Source organism: Oryctolagus cuniculus, chromosome 1 (assembly GCF_964237555.1).
Source record: "Oryctolagus cuniculus chromosome 1, mOryCun1.1, whole genome shotgun sequence".
Classification (NCBI taxonomy): domain Eukaryota; kingdom Metazoa; phylum Chordata; class Mammalia; order Lagomorpha; family Leporidae; genus Oryctolagus; species Oryctolagus cuniculus.
The window spans coordinates 3535396-3552538 of NC_091432.1; the positions used below are offsets into that span (position 1 = coordinate 3535396).

The 17143-nt window shown below is 65.2% G+C and overlaps 1 protein-coding gene across 2 annotated transcripts in view; it reads right to left on the reverse strand.

The window, feature by feature from the left end:
• The window catches only part of TPCN2 (two pore segment channel 2), a 31954-nt gene extending 19899 nt beyond the window's left edge, over positions 1-12055 (reverse strand). For both annotated transcript variants that reach the window (XM_070063787.1, XM_070063784.1), the window contains exons 1-5: positions 11881-12055; positions 9863-9927; positions 9001-9077; positions 8594-8771; positions 7666-7782 (exon numbers count right to left, since the gene is read on the reverse strand). In XM_070063787.1, the coding sequence (XP_069919888.1) occupies positions 7666-7782; positions 8594-8771; positions 9001-9077; positions 9863-9927; positions 11881-12049 (606 nt within the window). In that variant the 5' untranslated portion in view covers positions 12050-12055. The remainder of the gene's footprint in view (positions 1-7665; positions 7783-8593; positions 8772-9000; positions 9078-9862; positions 9928-11880) is intronic.
• Positions 12056-17143: the final 5088 nt, after the last annotated feature.

Consider the following 17143-nt stretch of genomic DNA (forward strand, 5'->3'; position numbering starts at 1 on the left):
TGCTGCTGTCTGCCCTCCACGCAAGCTGCTCCTCATGTGCCCGGGCCCAGCTGAGACCAGAGCTCCTCAGTCTCACGTCCTAGCACCTCACCCAGACCCGGTCCCACTCCATCTCACCCAGACCCAGGTCCCACTCCATCTCACGCAGACCCGGGTCCCACTCCATCTCACCCAGACCCGGGTCCCACTCCATCTCACCCAGACCCGGGTCCCACTCAGCACCTCACCCAGACCCGGTCCCACTCAGCACCTCACCCAGACCCGGTCCCACTCAGCACCTCACCCAGACCCGGGTCCCACTCCATCTCACCCAGACCCGGTCCCACTCCATCTCACCCAGACCCGGGTCCCACTCAGCACCTCACCCAGACCCGGTCCCACTCAGCACCTCACCCAGACCCGGGTCCCACTCCATCTCACCCAGACCCGGTCCCACTCCATCTCACCCAGACCCGGTCCCACTCAGCACCTCACCCAGACCCGGGTCCCACTCCATCTCACCCAGACCCGGTCCCACTCAGCACCTCACCCAGACCCGGGTCCCACTCAGCACCTCACCCAGACCCGGGTCCCACTCAGCACCTCACCCAGACCCGGGTCCCGCTCCATCTCACCCAGACCCGGGTCCTGCTCCATCTCACCCAGACCCGGGTCCCACTCAATACCTCACCCAGACCCGGGTCCCACTCAGCACCTCACCCAGACCCGGTCCCACTCAGCACCTCACCCAGACCCGGTCCCACTCAGCACCTCACCCAGACCCGGGTCCCACTCCATCTCACCCAGACCCGGTCCCACTCCATCTCACCCAGACCCGGTCCCACTCAGCACCTCACCCAGACCCGGGTCCCACTCCATCTCACCCAGACCCGGGTCCCACTCCATCTCACCCAGACCCGGTCCCACTCAGCACCTCACCCAGACCCGGGTCCCACTCCATCTCACCCAGACCCGGGTCCTGCTCCATCTCACCCAGACCCGGGTCCCACTCAGCACCTCACCCAGACCCGGGTCCCACTCAGCACCTCACCCAGACCCGGGTCCCACTCCATCTCACCCAGACCCGGGCACGGCGGCCGCGGTGCAGGGTGGCAGCAGTGAGGGCTCCCTGCCACCCGCGGGGGAGACCCGGCTGGAGTCCCTAGACCCTGGCTGCGGCCAGACCCAGCCTTAGCAATTCAAAGCATTTGGGGAGCGACCTAGAGGGTGGAAGACGTATCTTTCTCTCTTCTGCCTTTCAAATAAACTTTCTTTAAAACAAGGGTGGGGGTGAAGGGCTGTGGCTCAGGAGGCTGAGACGTGCGTGCAAGGCCCACCCGCACCTGACTCCGCTCAGGAGCCCCACGGCTCCCTTCCCACCCCGCCGCCTGCTCAGGCCCGAGCGAAAGCAGAAAGTGGCTCAGATGCCTGGCCTGCCACCCCACGGGAGGCCCGCACGGAGCTCTAGGTGCTGGCTTTGCCTGGCCCAGCCTGGCTGCGGCAGCCATCTGGGGAGTGAACCAGCGGATGGAGGACCCCCCACCCACCGCCGCCCAGTGGCTGGAATAACTCCTTCCCTCCCTCTCTTACTCTGCCTTTCAAATACATCATTTTTGACAGAAACAAACAAGCAAAAACACAACTGACCGTGTGCGCTTCTTTCCCAAAACCAGGCCCTGCCCTTCCGCCTCCACGGCTGCCACAGCTCTGCCCCCGGCCCCCAGGGCCCCCAGGGCCCCCAGGAGCAGGTCCTGTCATCCCCCCCCCTCCGGGGCTCAGCCTGGCTGCCTGGCTGGGCCCGCCCCTCCTGCAGGCACCAGGCCTCCCCAGCACCGCTCCTGGGCCTGTGGGCCTGCCCCACCCTGAGATCCTGCGAGGGGCGGCCTCTCACCCCAGGTGTTCCGTGCCACCAGGAGGGCCCTGGCCTGCACCCCCACCCGCAGGCCCCCAGGATGTCTGCAGAGCCACTGCCCCAGGCCACACTCCTCTGCCTCGGGAGGGCCCAGGACTGGCACAGGAGCAAGACCACGGCCAGGGCCCCTCCGTCCACTGGCGGAAGCCCTGGTCCGAGGGGCCGAGTGGCCCACAGCAGCTGGAGGTCCTGGCAGCTTCCCTCTCACCCCCAACTCAGGAACCTGGACCCAAGCTCAGCTTCCCCAAGACACAGCCATCACCCGAAGGCCTTCCCGGCAGCCAGGGCCACACGAGCACCAGACGCAGGTTCCAGAAGGAAGGGGAGGCACATCCGGGTGACCCGCAGCCTGGGAGAGGCCGCCACGGCACCAGGGAGCCCCGGCAGGCCCCTCGGGGAGGACGGCAGTCCAGAGCCTGAGCCCGGGGGAAGCCACACGCTACAGCAGAGATGACAGGTGGCCCGGCCAGTGCAATCAGGCCCACCAGCCACAGCGGGCAGGAGCCCCGACTCGGGAGAAACGGAGCCTGGGACAGGTCAGGGGCACCGACAGCTGACTACGGAGGGTCTGAATGATGGACGTGGGTCTCGTGTGGCAGGACAGCTTCAGCCAAGTCCTCCAGGGGCCGGCGCTGTGGCACCTGCATCCCATATGGGCGCTGGTTCAGGTCCCGGCTGCTCCACTTCCAACCTGGCCCCCTGCTAATGCACTTGGGAAAGCAGTGGGGGATGGCCCCAGTGCTTGGGCCCCTGCACCCACATGGGAGACCCAGAAGGACCTCCTGGCTCCTGGCTTTAGCCCAGCGCAGCCCCGGCTGTTACAGCCTATCCGGGAGTGAACCAGTGGATGGAAGACTCTGTCTGCCCCTCCCTAATTCTGAGGGAGGGAGGGAGGGAGAGAGGGAGGGAGGGAGGGAGGGGTCAGCAGGGAAGCTTGACAGTGACGGCGACAAAGGACACTGACGGCCAGGGACGGACGGGCAGGGGAAGAGTAGGGCTGTGGCAGGGACACAGACACGGGCAGGCGGGGGACACGGACACGGACAGGTGGGGGACACACAGACACAGACAGACATGGACAGGCAGGGGACACACACAGACAGACACGGACAGGCAGGGGACACACACAGACAGACACGGACAGGCGGGGGACACACAGAAAGACACGGACAGGGGGACATACACAGACACACACAGACACGGACAGACACGGACAGGCAGGGGACACGGACACAGACAGGCAGGGGACACAGACAGACATGGACAGGCAGGGGACACACACAGACATGGACAAGCGGGGACATACACAGACATGGACAGGCAGGGGACACACACACACACATGGGCAGGCGGGGGACACACACACACATGGACAGGCAGGGACACACACAGACATGGACAGGCGGGAGATACAACAGAGACAGACACAGACAGGCAGGGGACACACACAGACATGGACAAGCGGGGACACACACACACATGGACAGGCAGGGGACACACACAGACATGGACAGGCAGGGACACACACACACATGGACAGGCAGGGGACACACACACACATGGACAGGCGGGGGACACACACACACATGGACAGGCGGGGGACACACACACACATGGACAGGCAGGGACACACACAGACATGGACAGGCAGGGGACACACACACACATGGACAGGCGGGGGACACACACACACATGGACAGGCAGGGGACACACACACACATGGACAGGCAGGGGACACACACAGACATGGACAGGCAGGGGACACACACACACATGGACAGGCGGGGGACACACACACACATGGACAGGCAGGGACACACACAGACATGGACAGGCGGGGGATACAACAGAGACAGACACGGACAGGCAGGGGACACACACAGACATGGACAGGCAGGGGACACACACACACATGGACAGGCAGGGGACACACACAGACATGGACAGGCGGGGACACACACACACATGGACAGGCGGGGGACACACACACACATGGACAGGCAGGGGACACACACAGACATGGACAGGCGGGGACACACACACACATGGACAGGCGGGGGACACACACACACATGGACAGGCAGGGGACACACACACACATGGACAGGCAGGGGACACACACAGACATGGACAGGCGGGGACACACACACACATGGACAGGCGGGGGACACACACACACATGGACAGGCAGGGGACACACACACACATGGACAGGCAGGGGACACACAAAGACACGGACAGGCAGGGGACACACACAGACACGGACAGGCAGGGGACACGGACAGACAGGGACAGGTGGGGGACACACACAGACATGGACAGGCGGGGACACACACACACATGGACAGGTGGGGGACACACACAGACATGGACAGGTAGGGGACACACACAGACATGGACAGGCAGGGGACACACACAGACATGGACAGGCGAGGGACACACACAGACATGGACAGGCAGGGGACACACACACACATGGACAGGTGGGGGACACACACACATGGACAGGCAGGGGACATGGACAGACATGGACAGGCAGGGGACACACACAGACATGGACAGGCAGGGGACATACACAGACATGGACAGGCAGGGGACACACACAGACACAGACAGGCAGGGGACATGGACAGACATGGACAGGCGGGGGACACAACAGAGACAGACACGGACAGGCAGGGGACACACTGACATGGACAGGTGGGGGACACACACACACATGGACAGGCAGGGGACACACACAGACATGGACAGGTGGGGGACACACATAGACACACACAGACATGGACAGACAGGGGACACACACACACATGGACAGGCGGGGGACACACACACACATGGACAGGCAGGGGACACACACAGACATGGACAAGCGGGGACACACACAGACATGGACAGGCGGGGGATACAACAGAGACAGACACGGACAGGCAGGGGACACACACAGACATGGACAGGCGGGGGACACACACACACATGGACAGGCAGGGGACACACAAAGACACGGACAGGCAGGGGACACACACAGACACGGACAGGCAGGGGACACACACAGACATGGACAGGCAGGGGACACAACAGAGACAGACACGGACAGGCAGGGGACACACTGACATGGACAGGTGGGGGACACACACACACATGGACAGGCAGGGGACACACACAGACATGGACAGGTGGGGGACACACATAGACACACACAGACATGGACAGACAGGGGACACACACACACATGGACAGGCGGGGGACACACACACACATGGACAGGCGGGGGACACACACACACATGGACAGGCAGGGACACACACAGACATGGACAGGCGGGGGATACAACAGAGACAGACACGGACAGGCAGGGGACACACACAGACATGGACAGGCGGGGGACACACACACACATGGACAGGCAGGGGACACACAAAGACACGGACAGGCAGGGGACACACACAGACACGGACAGGCAGGGGACACGGACAGACAGGGACAGGTGGGGGACACACACAGACATGGACAGGCGGGGACACACACACATGGACAGGTGGGGGACACACACAGACATGGACAGGTAGGGGACACACACAGACATGGACAGGCAGGGGACACACACAGACATGGACAGGCGAGGGACACACACAGACATGGACAGGCAGGGGACACACACACACATGGACAGGTGGGGGACACACACACATGGACAGGCAGGGGACATGGACAGACATGGACAGGCGGGGGACACAACAGAGACAGACACAGACAGGCAGGGGACACACTGACATGGACAGGTGGGGGACACACACAGACACGGACAGGCAGGGGACACACAGACATGGACAGGTAGGGGACACACATAGACACACACAGACATGGACAGACAGGGGACACGGACAGACAGGGACAGGTGGGGGACACACACAGACAGGGACAGGTGAGGGACATGGACAGACAAGGACAGACACGGACAGGCGGAGACACGGATAGACATGGACAGGTGGGGGACACAGACAGACACGGGACATGGACAGACATGGACAGATGGGGGACACAGACATGGACAGGTGGGGAACACACGCAGACAGACACGGACAGGCGGGGGACACACACAGACATGGACAGGTGGGGGACACAGACACGGGACATGGACAGACACGGACAGGCAGGGGGACACACAGACACAGACAGGCGGGAGACGTGGACAGACATGGGCAGACACGGACAGGTGGGGGACACAGACAGACAGACACGAACAGGTGGGGGACAGACATGGACAGGCGGGGACACACACAGACACGGACAGGCAGGGGATACACAAACAGATGGGCATGGACAGGCGGGGGACACACACAGCCCCTCCAACAAGCCTAGGGAGTGAAGAGTGTGCCTTCTGTCCCATGGGGGCCTCTGAGCCCCGAACCTTGGCCACTACCTCAACTCCTGGGGCACACACACAGTGGCCCCAGAAACAGGGACAGAGGCTGTGTCCATGCACTGGACCTACCTGCCCCGCCCACCGCACCTCCCCCAGCCCCACCCTCCGAGGCCTTGGGGCGTGGCCTGGAGAGGAGGCACGGCCCCCACTCCACAGTGGCCTGGAGGAGGGTCCCTGGGAGGCTGTGGGCTGGGGCTAGGTCTCCCCTAGCGGGCACTTGCTGGGGCCCCCACATTCCTGCTCCCACCCCTACCACACTGGGTCTCCCTGCTCCGCAAGAAGAAGGGTGTCCCCCTCCCAGGGACTCCACAGTCCCACTGGGTTGGGCACGAGGTAGTCACGGCAGGAGCTGGCCCTGCTGCCAAGCCCAGGCTGGGGCCTCTCGACCAGTGCACAGCAAGGTCTGCGTCTCCTGGAGCCCCCACCCCCGCCCCTGGCCAGCAGGGAAAGCATTGGGAAACTCCAGCGGTCAAACACAGCAGGCCCCGAGGTCCAGGCCGTACAGCAGGCGACGAACCCAGACCCCTGGGCGGTGGCTGCGGTCGCCGGGCTGGACCCATCGGCACCCACACCCAGGTCCTCGCTCGCTCGGCCGACACACGTGTCTGTTGGCGGATCCTCTCCCATGTTTCCCAGGAGGACCCGCGGGCCCCAGAACGGTGGCCCCGCCTCTCTGGGAACAAAAGCCTTCCTCTGGGTGGAGGAGAGCGTGTCTGGTCAGGGGGCGGGAGCTGCACCGTTACCAGGGGAAGCCGCGGATGGATGCCAGGGCGCTGGGCATGGGCTACTCCATCCACCCCCACTGCTCCCAGGAGGCCGGCCAGCAGGACAGGGCCCTGGAGGGCTGTGGCAGGAGGCGGGCGATGGGCCGTGCTGCCTGCCCTGCACCGGCTGTGCCCAGGTGGCGCTGGGGCTTCCGGCAAGAGTTGGGGGGGGGCGGATCCCTGCTCTGTGGGCCCCGACCCGGCTCTCTCAACTCTCACTACTGAAGCCCCGGGGTTCCCCAAACCAACCCCAAACCAGCCTGGCCGGCACTGCCCACCCAGAGAGCAGGGGTGCTTCTGGGTGCTGGGGGGAGACAAAGACACCGCAGAGAGGGTGCGGGCGGGCGGCCTGCGGAGCCCTGACCCAGGACTGGCAGCAGCAATAGGTCCTGAGGTGGCTCTGGCAGGAGGACTGGGCTGCTGCGTGGTCACACGTCCTCCACCCACCAGAGAAGGAGCCAAGGGAGGCCTCGGGACCCCGCCAGGCTCCACTTCCCATCTGCGGGGCAGGACAAGGCTCCAGGCAGCAGGAAGGGGGCGGCGCGGTCCCACGTCCCCCCTGGGCAGCCGCCGGGTCACCCACCTCCTGACACACGAGGCTCAGGGACACCGCCCAGTCCACCAGAGACACGAGCAGCACCACGAGGTAGGCCAGCAGCCAGAGGCTGTTCCGGAACTCGGCCCACCCGACCAGGTAACCCTGCAAGAGAGAAACGGTGAGCCGGGGGGCCACACAGAAAGAGCCGAGGGCCTCGGTGCCGGGGAGCAGGGAGCCCAGCGGCTGGGGCAGAAGCAGCTCCGTGCAGGGAGCTCGCCCCAGCCACGTGCAGGCGGCCGCAGAGGTCAGGCTGCAGAACAAACACCGCTCTCCACTTCCTGCGACTCCAGGTCAAAACCCTCCAGCCCGCTAGCCGCACCCCGGGCTCCACAGCAAGAAACGAGGAACAGCCCAGGGCCACAGCCCGCTCGGCCCTCGCCCGGCAAGGAACCCCTCCCGCCAGGGCCATGGGCAGGCACTGGACAAGCCACCAGGGGACAGGGGCCGTGGCACAGCATGGCCGAGCCTGGGTGCCTCCTAACACAGTGTGCCAGGATGTGGGGGCTGCGGCACGGGGGGAGCCGGAACCGCTACTGGACGAAAGCCACGGACACGGGCCCCATGGAGGGTCCCGCCCCTCGGGCTCCATCCGCAGAGAGAACACAGTCAGCCCTGTGGCCGCCTCTGTGCCCACTCCCTCCTCTCCTCTCTTCTACGGGCACACGGGTGAGCCGTGCGGGCTCCATCCACAGAGAGAACACAGTCAGCCCTGTGGCCGCCTCTGTGCCCACTCCCTCCCCTCCTCTCTTCTACGGGCACGCGGGCACGCGGGTGAGCCGTGAGGACAGACCCAGGGCCACGCCCCCAGGACGGCACAGCCTGCCCCTGTCCCGGGACCCTGGGTCTGGCTCAGAAGCGCCCTAAGGCACCGGGCTCCCCAGGAGGGCTACGGTGGGGGCCGGCGCCCGCTCACCTTCACACAGACGTCGGCCACGAAGACGAGCAGGCAGAGCACCTCGAGGCCTTCAGTCAGGCCGCAGGGCGGCTCCCAGGGCGGCAGGCGGAAGCGCACGTCGGCCGTCCTGGTGAGGGAGGAAGGGGTCTCCACGAAAGCCAGAGCCAGGATCAGGAAGATGGTGACGCCCAGAGCCCTGGGGAGGGGCGAAGCCCGGTCAGGACTGGAGAAGCAGCCGCCCTCCGGGGCCAAGAGGCCGACGGGCAGCAGGACGCCGGGGGCCGAGGGCTGGGGCCACTCGCGCCTGGCCAGGCCACAGTGACCTGGCCAAGACTGCTGCCCTGGCCCCCCCAACGCCCTCCTGTCAGGCCGAGCTTCTCTCTGGGAGCGGCCCCCGCAGCGAGCCCAGGCCCCCACGTTCTCACCGTTGGCACGTGTTCGAGTAATACCGTCGGTACAGCCACATTGAGCTGGCATCCATGCGGTGATTGATGGAGCGGTACTAGAAGCAAAAGGCGCCGCGGAGCAGGGTGAGCAGGGTGAGCAAGGTGCCCTGGGTGCCGCACGCCGGTGTGCACCCCGACCCATGCCCCAGAGCACTCACAGCCACGCACCATGCACCCGTCTCACCCCGAGACGGGCCCAAGTGGGAGGACAGGCCATGGGCGGCAGGGGGCGCGTCAGCATGGGGACAAGGGGCCCCCAAAAGGCTCAGATCATCCCCGGCTGCCAGGTGTGCCCAGCAGAACAAGGGTTCCTCAAGGGCCAGACAGCGGGGCTGGCAGGTGCACAGGGCAGGCACCCAGGGCTGGCAGGTGCACAGGGCAGGTGCCCAGGGCTGGCAGGTGCACGGGGCAGGCACCCGGGGCTGGCAGGTGCACGGGGCAGGTGCCCAGGGCTGGCAGGTGCACGGGGCAGGTGCCCAGGGCTGGCAGATGTGTGAGGCTGACACCAGGTATGGAGCAGACACTCCAGGTAGAGGTGTGCCCTCTACCTGCCTGTGAGACTCCCTCTCCAACTGTGTGCAAGGCCCACGCCAGCCGCAGGGTGCCCCACCCAGCACCCAGAACACCAGGCCCTGGTACATGGGAAACCGGCGACACAAAGGGTCCTGGGCTGGGAGATGGCCTGGTTCAGCCGCCCCGGGCACAGCACTGCCCACGCACACGGCGGCGGCGGCCTCCGAGGACAACGAGGAGTGAAGGGGCAGGGGAAGCTCTCGGCCCCAGGGCAGCTGAACCCCACCCCCGCAGAGCCGCAGACAGGCCAGGCCCAGCCATCACCCACCTGGAGGGCGTCTTCGATGAAGACCACAGCCTGGTCAATGCGGAGGTCCCGTCTGGCTGAGGCACCTGCAGACGGGACGCGTGGGTGACCAGGGGGCCGCCTGGCCGCACCCTACAGGGCCAGCTCCCCAGGGAAAGGCACTCTTCCCGAGACCCTGACCGGCCCGCAGCCTGGCAGCCCAGCCCCGGCCCAGGGCAGGACCCGGCCGGTTAAGGAGCCGCCGCATTCCGCGCCCAGGGCACCACGGACCCAGGCAGAGCTCGGTCACATCCCCCACCTGCTCGGCTCAGGCACGCACTCCAAAGCCTCCAAGCCTTCGCCCAGGCTGCCCCCGGACGGCAGCGGCTTGGGCTGCCAGGCACACGGGTCAGCATGTCACCACACAGCACCCACTCATCAGCCCTGGGCTCCCCCACAGCCAGGTCTACACCCCCGCTCTCCCGTGTGTTAGGATCTACGCTGTGAGCCTGGGCAAGCCTCAGTGCCTCCCGGTGCCCGCCCACCGGGACGCAGGCTGCCGGGACGGGTGGCTGGGGCGGGCGAGTGCTTCACCACAGCCAACCAGAGGGTGACCTTCTCACCCAGGAACAAGAGACATCGGCTGTCCTCAGGCGGGGCTGAGTTGGAACTGGGGCGCGGGGTCCGCGGGGAGTCCCTGCGGCAGCCCCGCCCCCACGGCCGAGTCCAGCTGCAGGACACGCGAAACAGAGCCACAGGGGCCACCGCAGTGCCCGGCAAGGCCGCCGCCAGATCCCAGACCGACCGAGCCGCCCTCAGTCATCGCCACCCCCTGCTCGGCACGCCTCACCGCCGCCCGGCCTGGTTCTCAGACGCCCTGCCATAGGCCGCGGTGGAGGGACCAGGAGCCCCCCTCGCCAGCCACGCTGCCTAGCTCTGGCCCCTGCCTCAACAGGCAGGTGTGGGGGACAGCAGGCCACATCCCATGTGGGCGCTGGTTCGAGTCCCGGCTGCTCCATTTCCAATCCAGCTCTCTGCTGTGGCCTGGGAAAGCACTGGAAGATGACCCAAGTCCTGGGGCCCCTGCACCCACGTGGGAGACCCGGGAGAAGCTCCTGGCTCCTGGCTGTGGATCAGCGCAGCTCCGGCCGCTGCAGCCATTTGGGGAGTGAACCCGCGGATGGAAGACCTCTCTGCCTCTGCCTCTACCTCTCAAATAAATAAATAAATCTTTCTAAAAAGAAAAGAAACAGAGCAGGTGTCAGCACCCAGGTGTCTGCTCAGCCAGGGCCAGGACACACAGCAAACACGCTCAGACCCCGGACGGCCATCAGCCCCGACGCGGCCCCCTGGAGTCTCTGGACACTGGTGACACCGGCGACACCCCTCTGGGCACCCTAGTGCGTCCCTCACTGACCCTCCCCGGAAAGTTAAGGAGCGTGCCAAGGTCACACAGCGGGGAAGAGGCAGCCCCAGAAAGGCCCCCAAACACAGCCCTGTGTCCCCGGGCCCCCTCCTACCTCCCTCACCGAGAGAGCCGCAGGGCCTGGGCCAGTCTGGAATGACCTGGGCTCCCAGGAAGCAGCTGGGTGTCTTCTCTGGGTGGCGGCCTCATCTCCGGGAGGCCACCCCCTGCCCCCGCCAGTCCACAGACCGGCGCTAGAGGCCAGCAGGGGCGGGGAGCGCTGGTCCCAGCCCGGCCCCAGGGGACAGAGGAAGTCCTGCGGCCACGGAGGGCAGTGGTCAGGCAGGGCCTCCGCTTCCTCATCTGCGACCCAGCACCGAATTCCCCTGGTGCCGGCCACTCTGCCCGCCGTCCCCGGGGTCCAGCCGCCGCCGAGGTCAACAGGAAAGGCCGGCGGGAGCCGGACAGGCGCGCCCGGGGCTGACAGCTGCGGAGTCCAGGCGAGGAAGCGGCCCCGGGCCGCGCGGCAAGGGCCGGGCTGGGCCCCTCCTCGGACCCCAGGGCTGCGCCCTCGCGCCCGCGACGCCCGGGACCCGCGGGACCCCACGCGCGACCCGGCCCCTCCCGGGCCCCTTCTCCAGGCTCTAGGGCTCACCAGGGCTGACGTGGACGCTGCGACACGTGGGCCGCCCCGCGGGGCACTCACGGTCGCCGCCGCCGCCGCGGGCCCGACCCAGAAGGGGCTCCGACTCCGCCTGCGGCTCCGCCATCCCGGTCCGGCGCCGGAGAACCTCCGCGCGCCCGCGCGCCCCGCCACTGCGCATGCGCGGGGCCCGGGAGGCGGTGCGCCCGCGCCGCGTCGCCGGGGATGCCCTTCCCCGCAGCCAATGAGAACGGAGAGCCCTGCGCGGGGCGGGGCCTCCAGGATCCCGCCCCTCGGGGGGTGGAGCCCGGTTTCTGGCAGCTCCGGCGCCCAGAGCAGGTTCCGGGCTTGGGTCTGGGGGCCGGCGCCCAGAGCAGGTTCCGGGCTTGGGTCTGGGGGCCGGCGCCCAGAGCAGGTTCCGGGCTTGGGTCTGGGAGCCCGAGCTCACCTGTGGCTGCTTAGGAACGCAGGCCCTCGGGGATTCCCCCAGGAACGAAACCCCTGGGGACCTCCTGACTCTTACTCTGGGGGCGGGGCCCGGGCGCACTGTGGGGGGCCCAAATGGAGCATGAGCCTACCCCTCTGACAAGGAAAGCAGAGAACCGCGTGTAACCAAGGCAGACGTCTGGAAGCCCAGAACATCGGGCGGGGCCCCCGGCGTGAACAGATGAGGGTTCTTCCAACAGCTCCCAGAAAACAGACCAGAGCGCTGACAGCGTGCCAGGCGGGCTGACAGCTCAGGGTAGGGCACGCTGTGAAGACATGCACACTCTGTAGGCTGTCTACACCGGGGTCGAAGGGGTTTGTGTCTTTATTTGAAAGGCAGAGTTAGAGAGGGGAGAGAGAGAGGTCTTCCATCCACTAGTTCACGCCAAACGGCCACAACGGCCACGGCTGGGCCAGCAGGAGCCAGGAGCTTCTTCTGGGTCTCCCATGCAGGTGCAGGTGCCCAAGGACTTGGCTTCTGACCCCTGGAGATCAGAAGTCCAGCGGCTCCCCTGGGCTGCAGTCCAGGGGCCTAAGTCTAAAGTGCCGGCTGCTCTGAGCTCCTGGGCGGGGACAGCAAATCCGCTGCGAGATTCGCTCGGGATGCTTGGGCGAGGGCAGAGGTCCAGGTGCTGCGGAGCCGTCCTCGGCGCCGAGACCCCGCACTCCTTCCCTGGGCCCCTCACCAGTGCCAGCGAGCGGGTGGACTCCCGCCGGCGCCTCGCAGGGGAAGCCTACGCTGCCCGTCTCTCGGGCCCCTCCTGCCATGTCTCTGCGTTGTCTCCCCGTGGCGGGGGGGAGCCCAGGTCGTCACAGACACGTGCGACACAGCACTGACCGTCCGCACCGTCTTTCTTCATTTTCGTTTGTATTCGAAGGGCAGGGAGAGGCTGCACCGGCTGGCTCGCCCCCAGATGTCCGCAGCAGCCGGGAACTCCGGCCCATCTCCCGTGGGCGGCAGGGGCCCAGCCGCTTGAAGCTCGCAGGTGTGCACGGGCAGGAAGCTGGACTGGGACCATGGACGGCTGGACCAGACGTGCTTGTCTTCCTCTAAGAGAAGAATTTCCGACGTGAGACAGGGGTGTGAGCGAGCCCAAGAAGTGAGCCAGGCGGGCCGACGGAGGGGCCGATGGATGGGCCGACAGATGGGCCGACGGATGGGCCGATGGGCGTCTCGGCCGAGAACAGAGAGCCCTGTGCACAGACTGGACTTGCGTTCGCGTGGGCGCACGGCTTCGGCCCCACTCCCCTAATGGGGCTGTTGTTGCTGGGCGAGTCTTCTGGGCCTGAGTATGTGAGATCCTCCGGGGGCTTCACCCAAGCGGCATATTGGACCCAGCAGCCCCTGGGTACAGGGCTGGGAGGATTCTCCCAGAATGCCCCTGGGGCTGGACTCGGACTCACCCAAGGTTATCAGACCAGGCAAGACTTCGGATGCCAAGGCCAGCTTCTACGCTTCATCCCCGGCTCAGCATCAGCCCGGCTCCCGCACACAGACTGACGCCCACCCTGCCGCCTAACTCAGCCGGGGTGCAGACTCAGGCCCCCGTGCTGGGTGCACCAGACGGCCACCCAACGCCGTTGTTTGTGAGTGAATTCCTGCACCGGGCCCCCGCTAGGCCGCACTGAAAATCAAAGCGGAGTCCCAGGAACGGCCTTGGCCTTGCAGGTAGCACGCTCGCGCCCGGATCCGAGCGAGGGCTGGTCGTACCCGGCCCTGCTCCCGGCTCCTGGCTCTGGCCTGGCCCCGCCACAGCTATTGCAGGCATTTGGGGAATGAACTCTGCCTCTCCAGTGAAAACTAGTAAGTGGAATCACTCATACTAAAGACCGTTCGCCTGAAACTGCTCTGTGGCCTTTGGAGAAATCAGGAGAGAGAGAGAGAGAGAGAGAGAGAGAGAGAGAAACAAGCGAGCGGCTGAAGATCCCAGGCGGGAAGTCCACCTCTTTAATCCTTGCAAAAGGAAGCGGATGCCCTCCGAGCCGCCGCCTGTCTGTCCTGTCTCCTGTCCCCACCTGAAATGACCGCTCGGCGCCGCCTGTGCTGCTCCCTCCAGGCCCCCCTCAGCTCAGCTCCCCGGCGGGACCTGCAGTCATTGGGTGAGTGCACCCAGCTCTGGAACAGGAAGGCAGCCGGCCGAGACCTTGAACCAGACTTGGTGTGAACCTGTGCTGGGGGAGGGGGCACCCCGCCCCGGCTCCGCCCCTTCCCCCGCCCTGAACCGGCTCCACCCCGCCCCCACGCTAGCCCCGCCCCTGGCCCAGCACTGCCCAGGGCTTCGGGACCTCCGGAAGCCAATCCTCTGGCCTTTGTCCGTCTGCGTCTGGATCATTGCGCTCGGCACAGTGTCCTCCTGCTCCATCCGCGTCACGGCAGGCGTCAGAACCTCCTGCCTGCGGCAGCCCTGTGGCATGATGGGTAGAGCCGCTGCCTGCAGTGCCAGCATCCCACATGGGCACTGGTTCCAGTCCCGGCTGCTCCACTTCCGATCCAGCTCCTTGCAAATGGCCTGGGAAAGCAGTGGAGGATGGCCCACGTGCTTGGGCCCCTGCACCCATGTGGGAGACCTGGGAGAAGCTCCTGGCTCCTGGCTTCGGATCAGCACAGCTCCAGCCGTTGTGGCCATTTGGGGAGTGACCCAGTGGAGGGAAGACCTCTCTCTCTCTCTCTCTGAATCTACCTCTCTCTGTAACTCTGTCTTTCACATAAATAGATCTTTAAAACAAAAGAGAGAGAGAGAAAGATCTATCCCCTGATTCACTCCCCAAATGGCTACAAGGGCCAGGGCTGGACCTGGCAAAAGCCAGGAGCCAGGAGCTTCTCCCGGGTCTCCCATGTGGGTGCAGGGGCCCAAGGACTTGGCCCGTCCTCCACTGCTTTCCCAGGAGCATTAGCAGCGAGCCAGATCAGAAGTGGAGCAGCCAGGATTTGAATTGGCACCCATATAGGATGTTGGCGGTGTAGGTGGCGGCTTAACCCACCGTGCTGGTCCCTCGATCTTTTTATTTTTGTGAGTCCAGTAGGTGCTTGTGTTGCCTGTGTCCCTGTGTCCCAGCCAAGGAAGCAGCACCCAGCCCGTTGTTGGGAAGCTTTTCTGGAGATCTTCCTTCTAAGACCTCTTTGCTTCCAGGCTTGGCCGTGGCTGCAGTGGGCTGCTGGATGAGCCGTGGAAATCCCCCCGTGGAAATCCCCACGCCACCCCTGTTTGCAAATCAGCTGGTTGGTAACTTAGGGACATGTACGAAACACTGTCATCTCACCTGACGGAACCCTGGGCAAGAGGGCAGGCTGAAGATAGCGTCACGCGGCCAGCAGTCAGAGAGAGGGTTCCGGTCTGCTTCCGTGGCAAAGGGCAAGGGACCGGAACCAGAAGCTCGCTCACAAAATTAGGAATATCCAGGGGGAGTGACTGTTTGTTCATTGTTTGAAAGGCAGCATTAGCAGGGAGCTGGATCAGAAGTGGAGCAGCTGGGACACAAAGCAGCGCTCAGATGCAGGGCGCCGGCATCGCAGGTGGTGGCTTAACCGGCTGCACCACAGCACCGGCCCCAGGGTGGGGACCACTCAGGGTTAGGTCCACATGGACCGTGGTCCCCACGGTGCTGCCAGGGCCATGTGTGCTCATCGTCCGGGCTCCTCCCTCCGTCCCTGGCTGCTCCCGGTCCCAGCCCAGCCCACAGCGCCCACAGCAGGGGAGAAACAAGCCGCTGGCCAGTTTGGCACAGCCCCGTGCCCCGTGTCCCAGGGGCTGAGGGCACCGAGGATCTGGGCCGCCTCTGCCACCACATGCACAGGGCGCTATGGGAAGGTGACTGCCCTGTCTGGGCTAGGGGAGAGAGACGGTGGGGACGGCAGAGGAAGGGGAGGCACGGGGGAGGCAGGAAGGCATCAGGATGTGAGCCAGCAGATGGAAGAACTCCCTCCCTCCCTCCCTCCCTCCCTCCCTCCCTCTCTCCCTCCCTCTCTCTCTCCCTCCCTCTCTCCCTCTCTCTCTCCTTCTCTCTCCCCCCCTCCCTTTCTCCCTTTCTCTCTCTCACCCTCTCTCCCTCTCTCTCCCTCTCTCTCCCTCTCTCTCTCTCCCTCTCCCTCCTCCTCCCCTCCCCCCCTCTTTCTCAAGCTAATGTGCCTTGGAAGACAGCAGATGATGGCCCAAGTCCTTGGGCCCCTGCCACCTGGGTAGTAGGAGCCCCAGATGGAGCTCCGGGCTCCTGGCTTCAGCCTGGCCCAGCCCCAGCCATTGTGGCCACATGGGGAGTGACCAGCAGAAGGGAACTGTCTCTGTGTATGTCTCTCCCTCTCTCTGTCACTCAAATAAATAAAATATTTTAAAAACACACCAAGCAGGCCGGCGCTGCGGCTCACTAGGCTAATCCTCCACCTACGGCACTGGCACCCCGGGTTCTAGTCCCGGTCGGGGCGCCGGGTTCTGTCCCGGTTGCTCCCTCTTCCAGGCCAGCTCTCTGCTGTGGCCCAGGAAGGCAGTGGAGGATGGCCCAAGTGCTTGGGCCCTGCACCCCATGGGAGACCAGGAGAAGCACCTGGCTCCTGGCTTCAGATCAGCGCGGTGTGCTGGTCACAGTGTGCCGGCCGCGGCAGCCATTGGAGGGTGAAGCAACGGCAAAGGAAGACCTTTCTCTCTGTCTCTCTCTCACTGTCCACTCTGCCTGTCAAAAAAAAAAAAAAAAAAAACAAAACAAAACAAAACAAAACAAAACAAAACAAAAAAAAACACCAAGCAAGTCACCCTGACGCTGAAGGCGCCTCCCGCAGTCTGAGACAGCGTCTCGT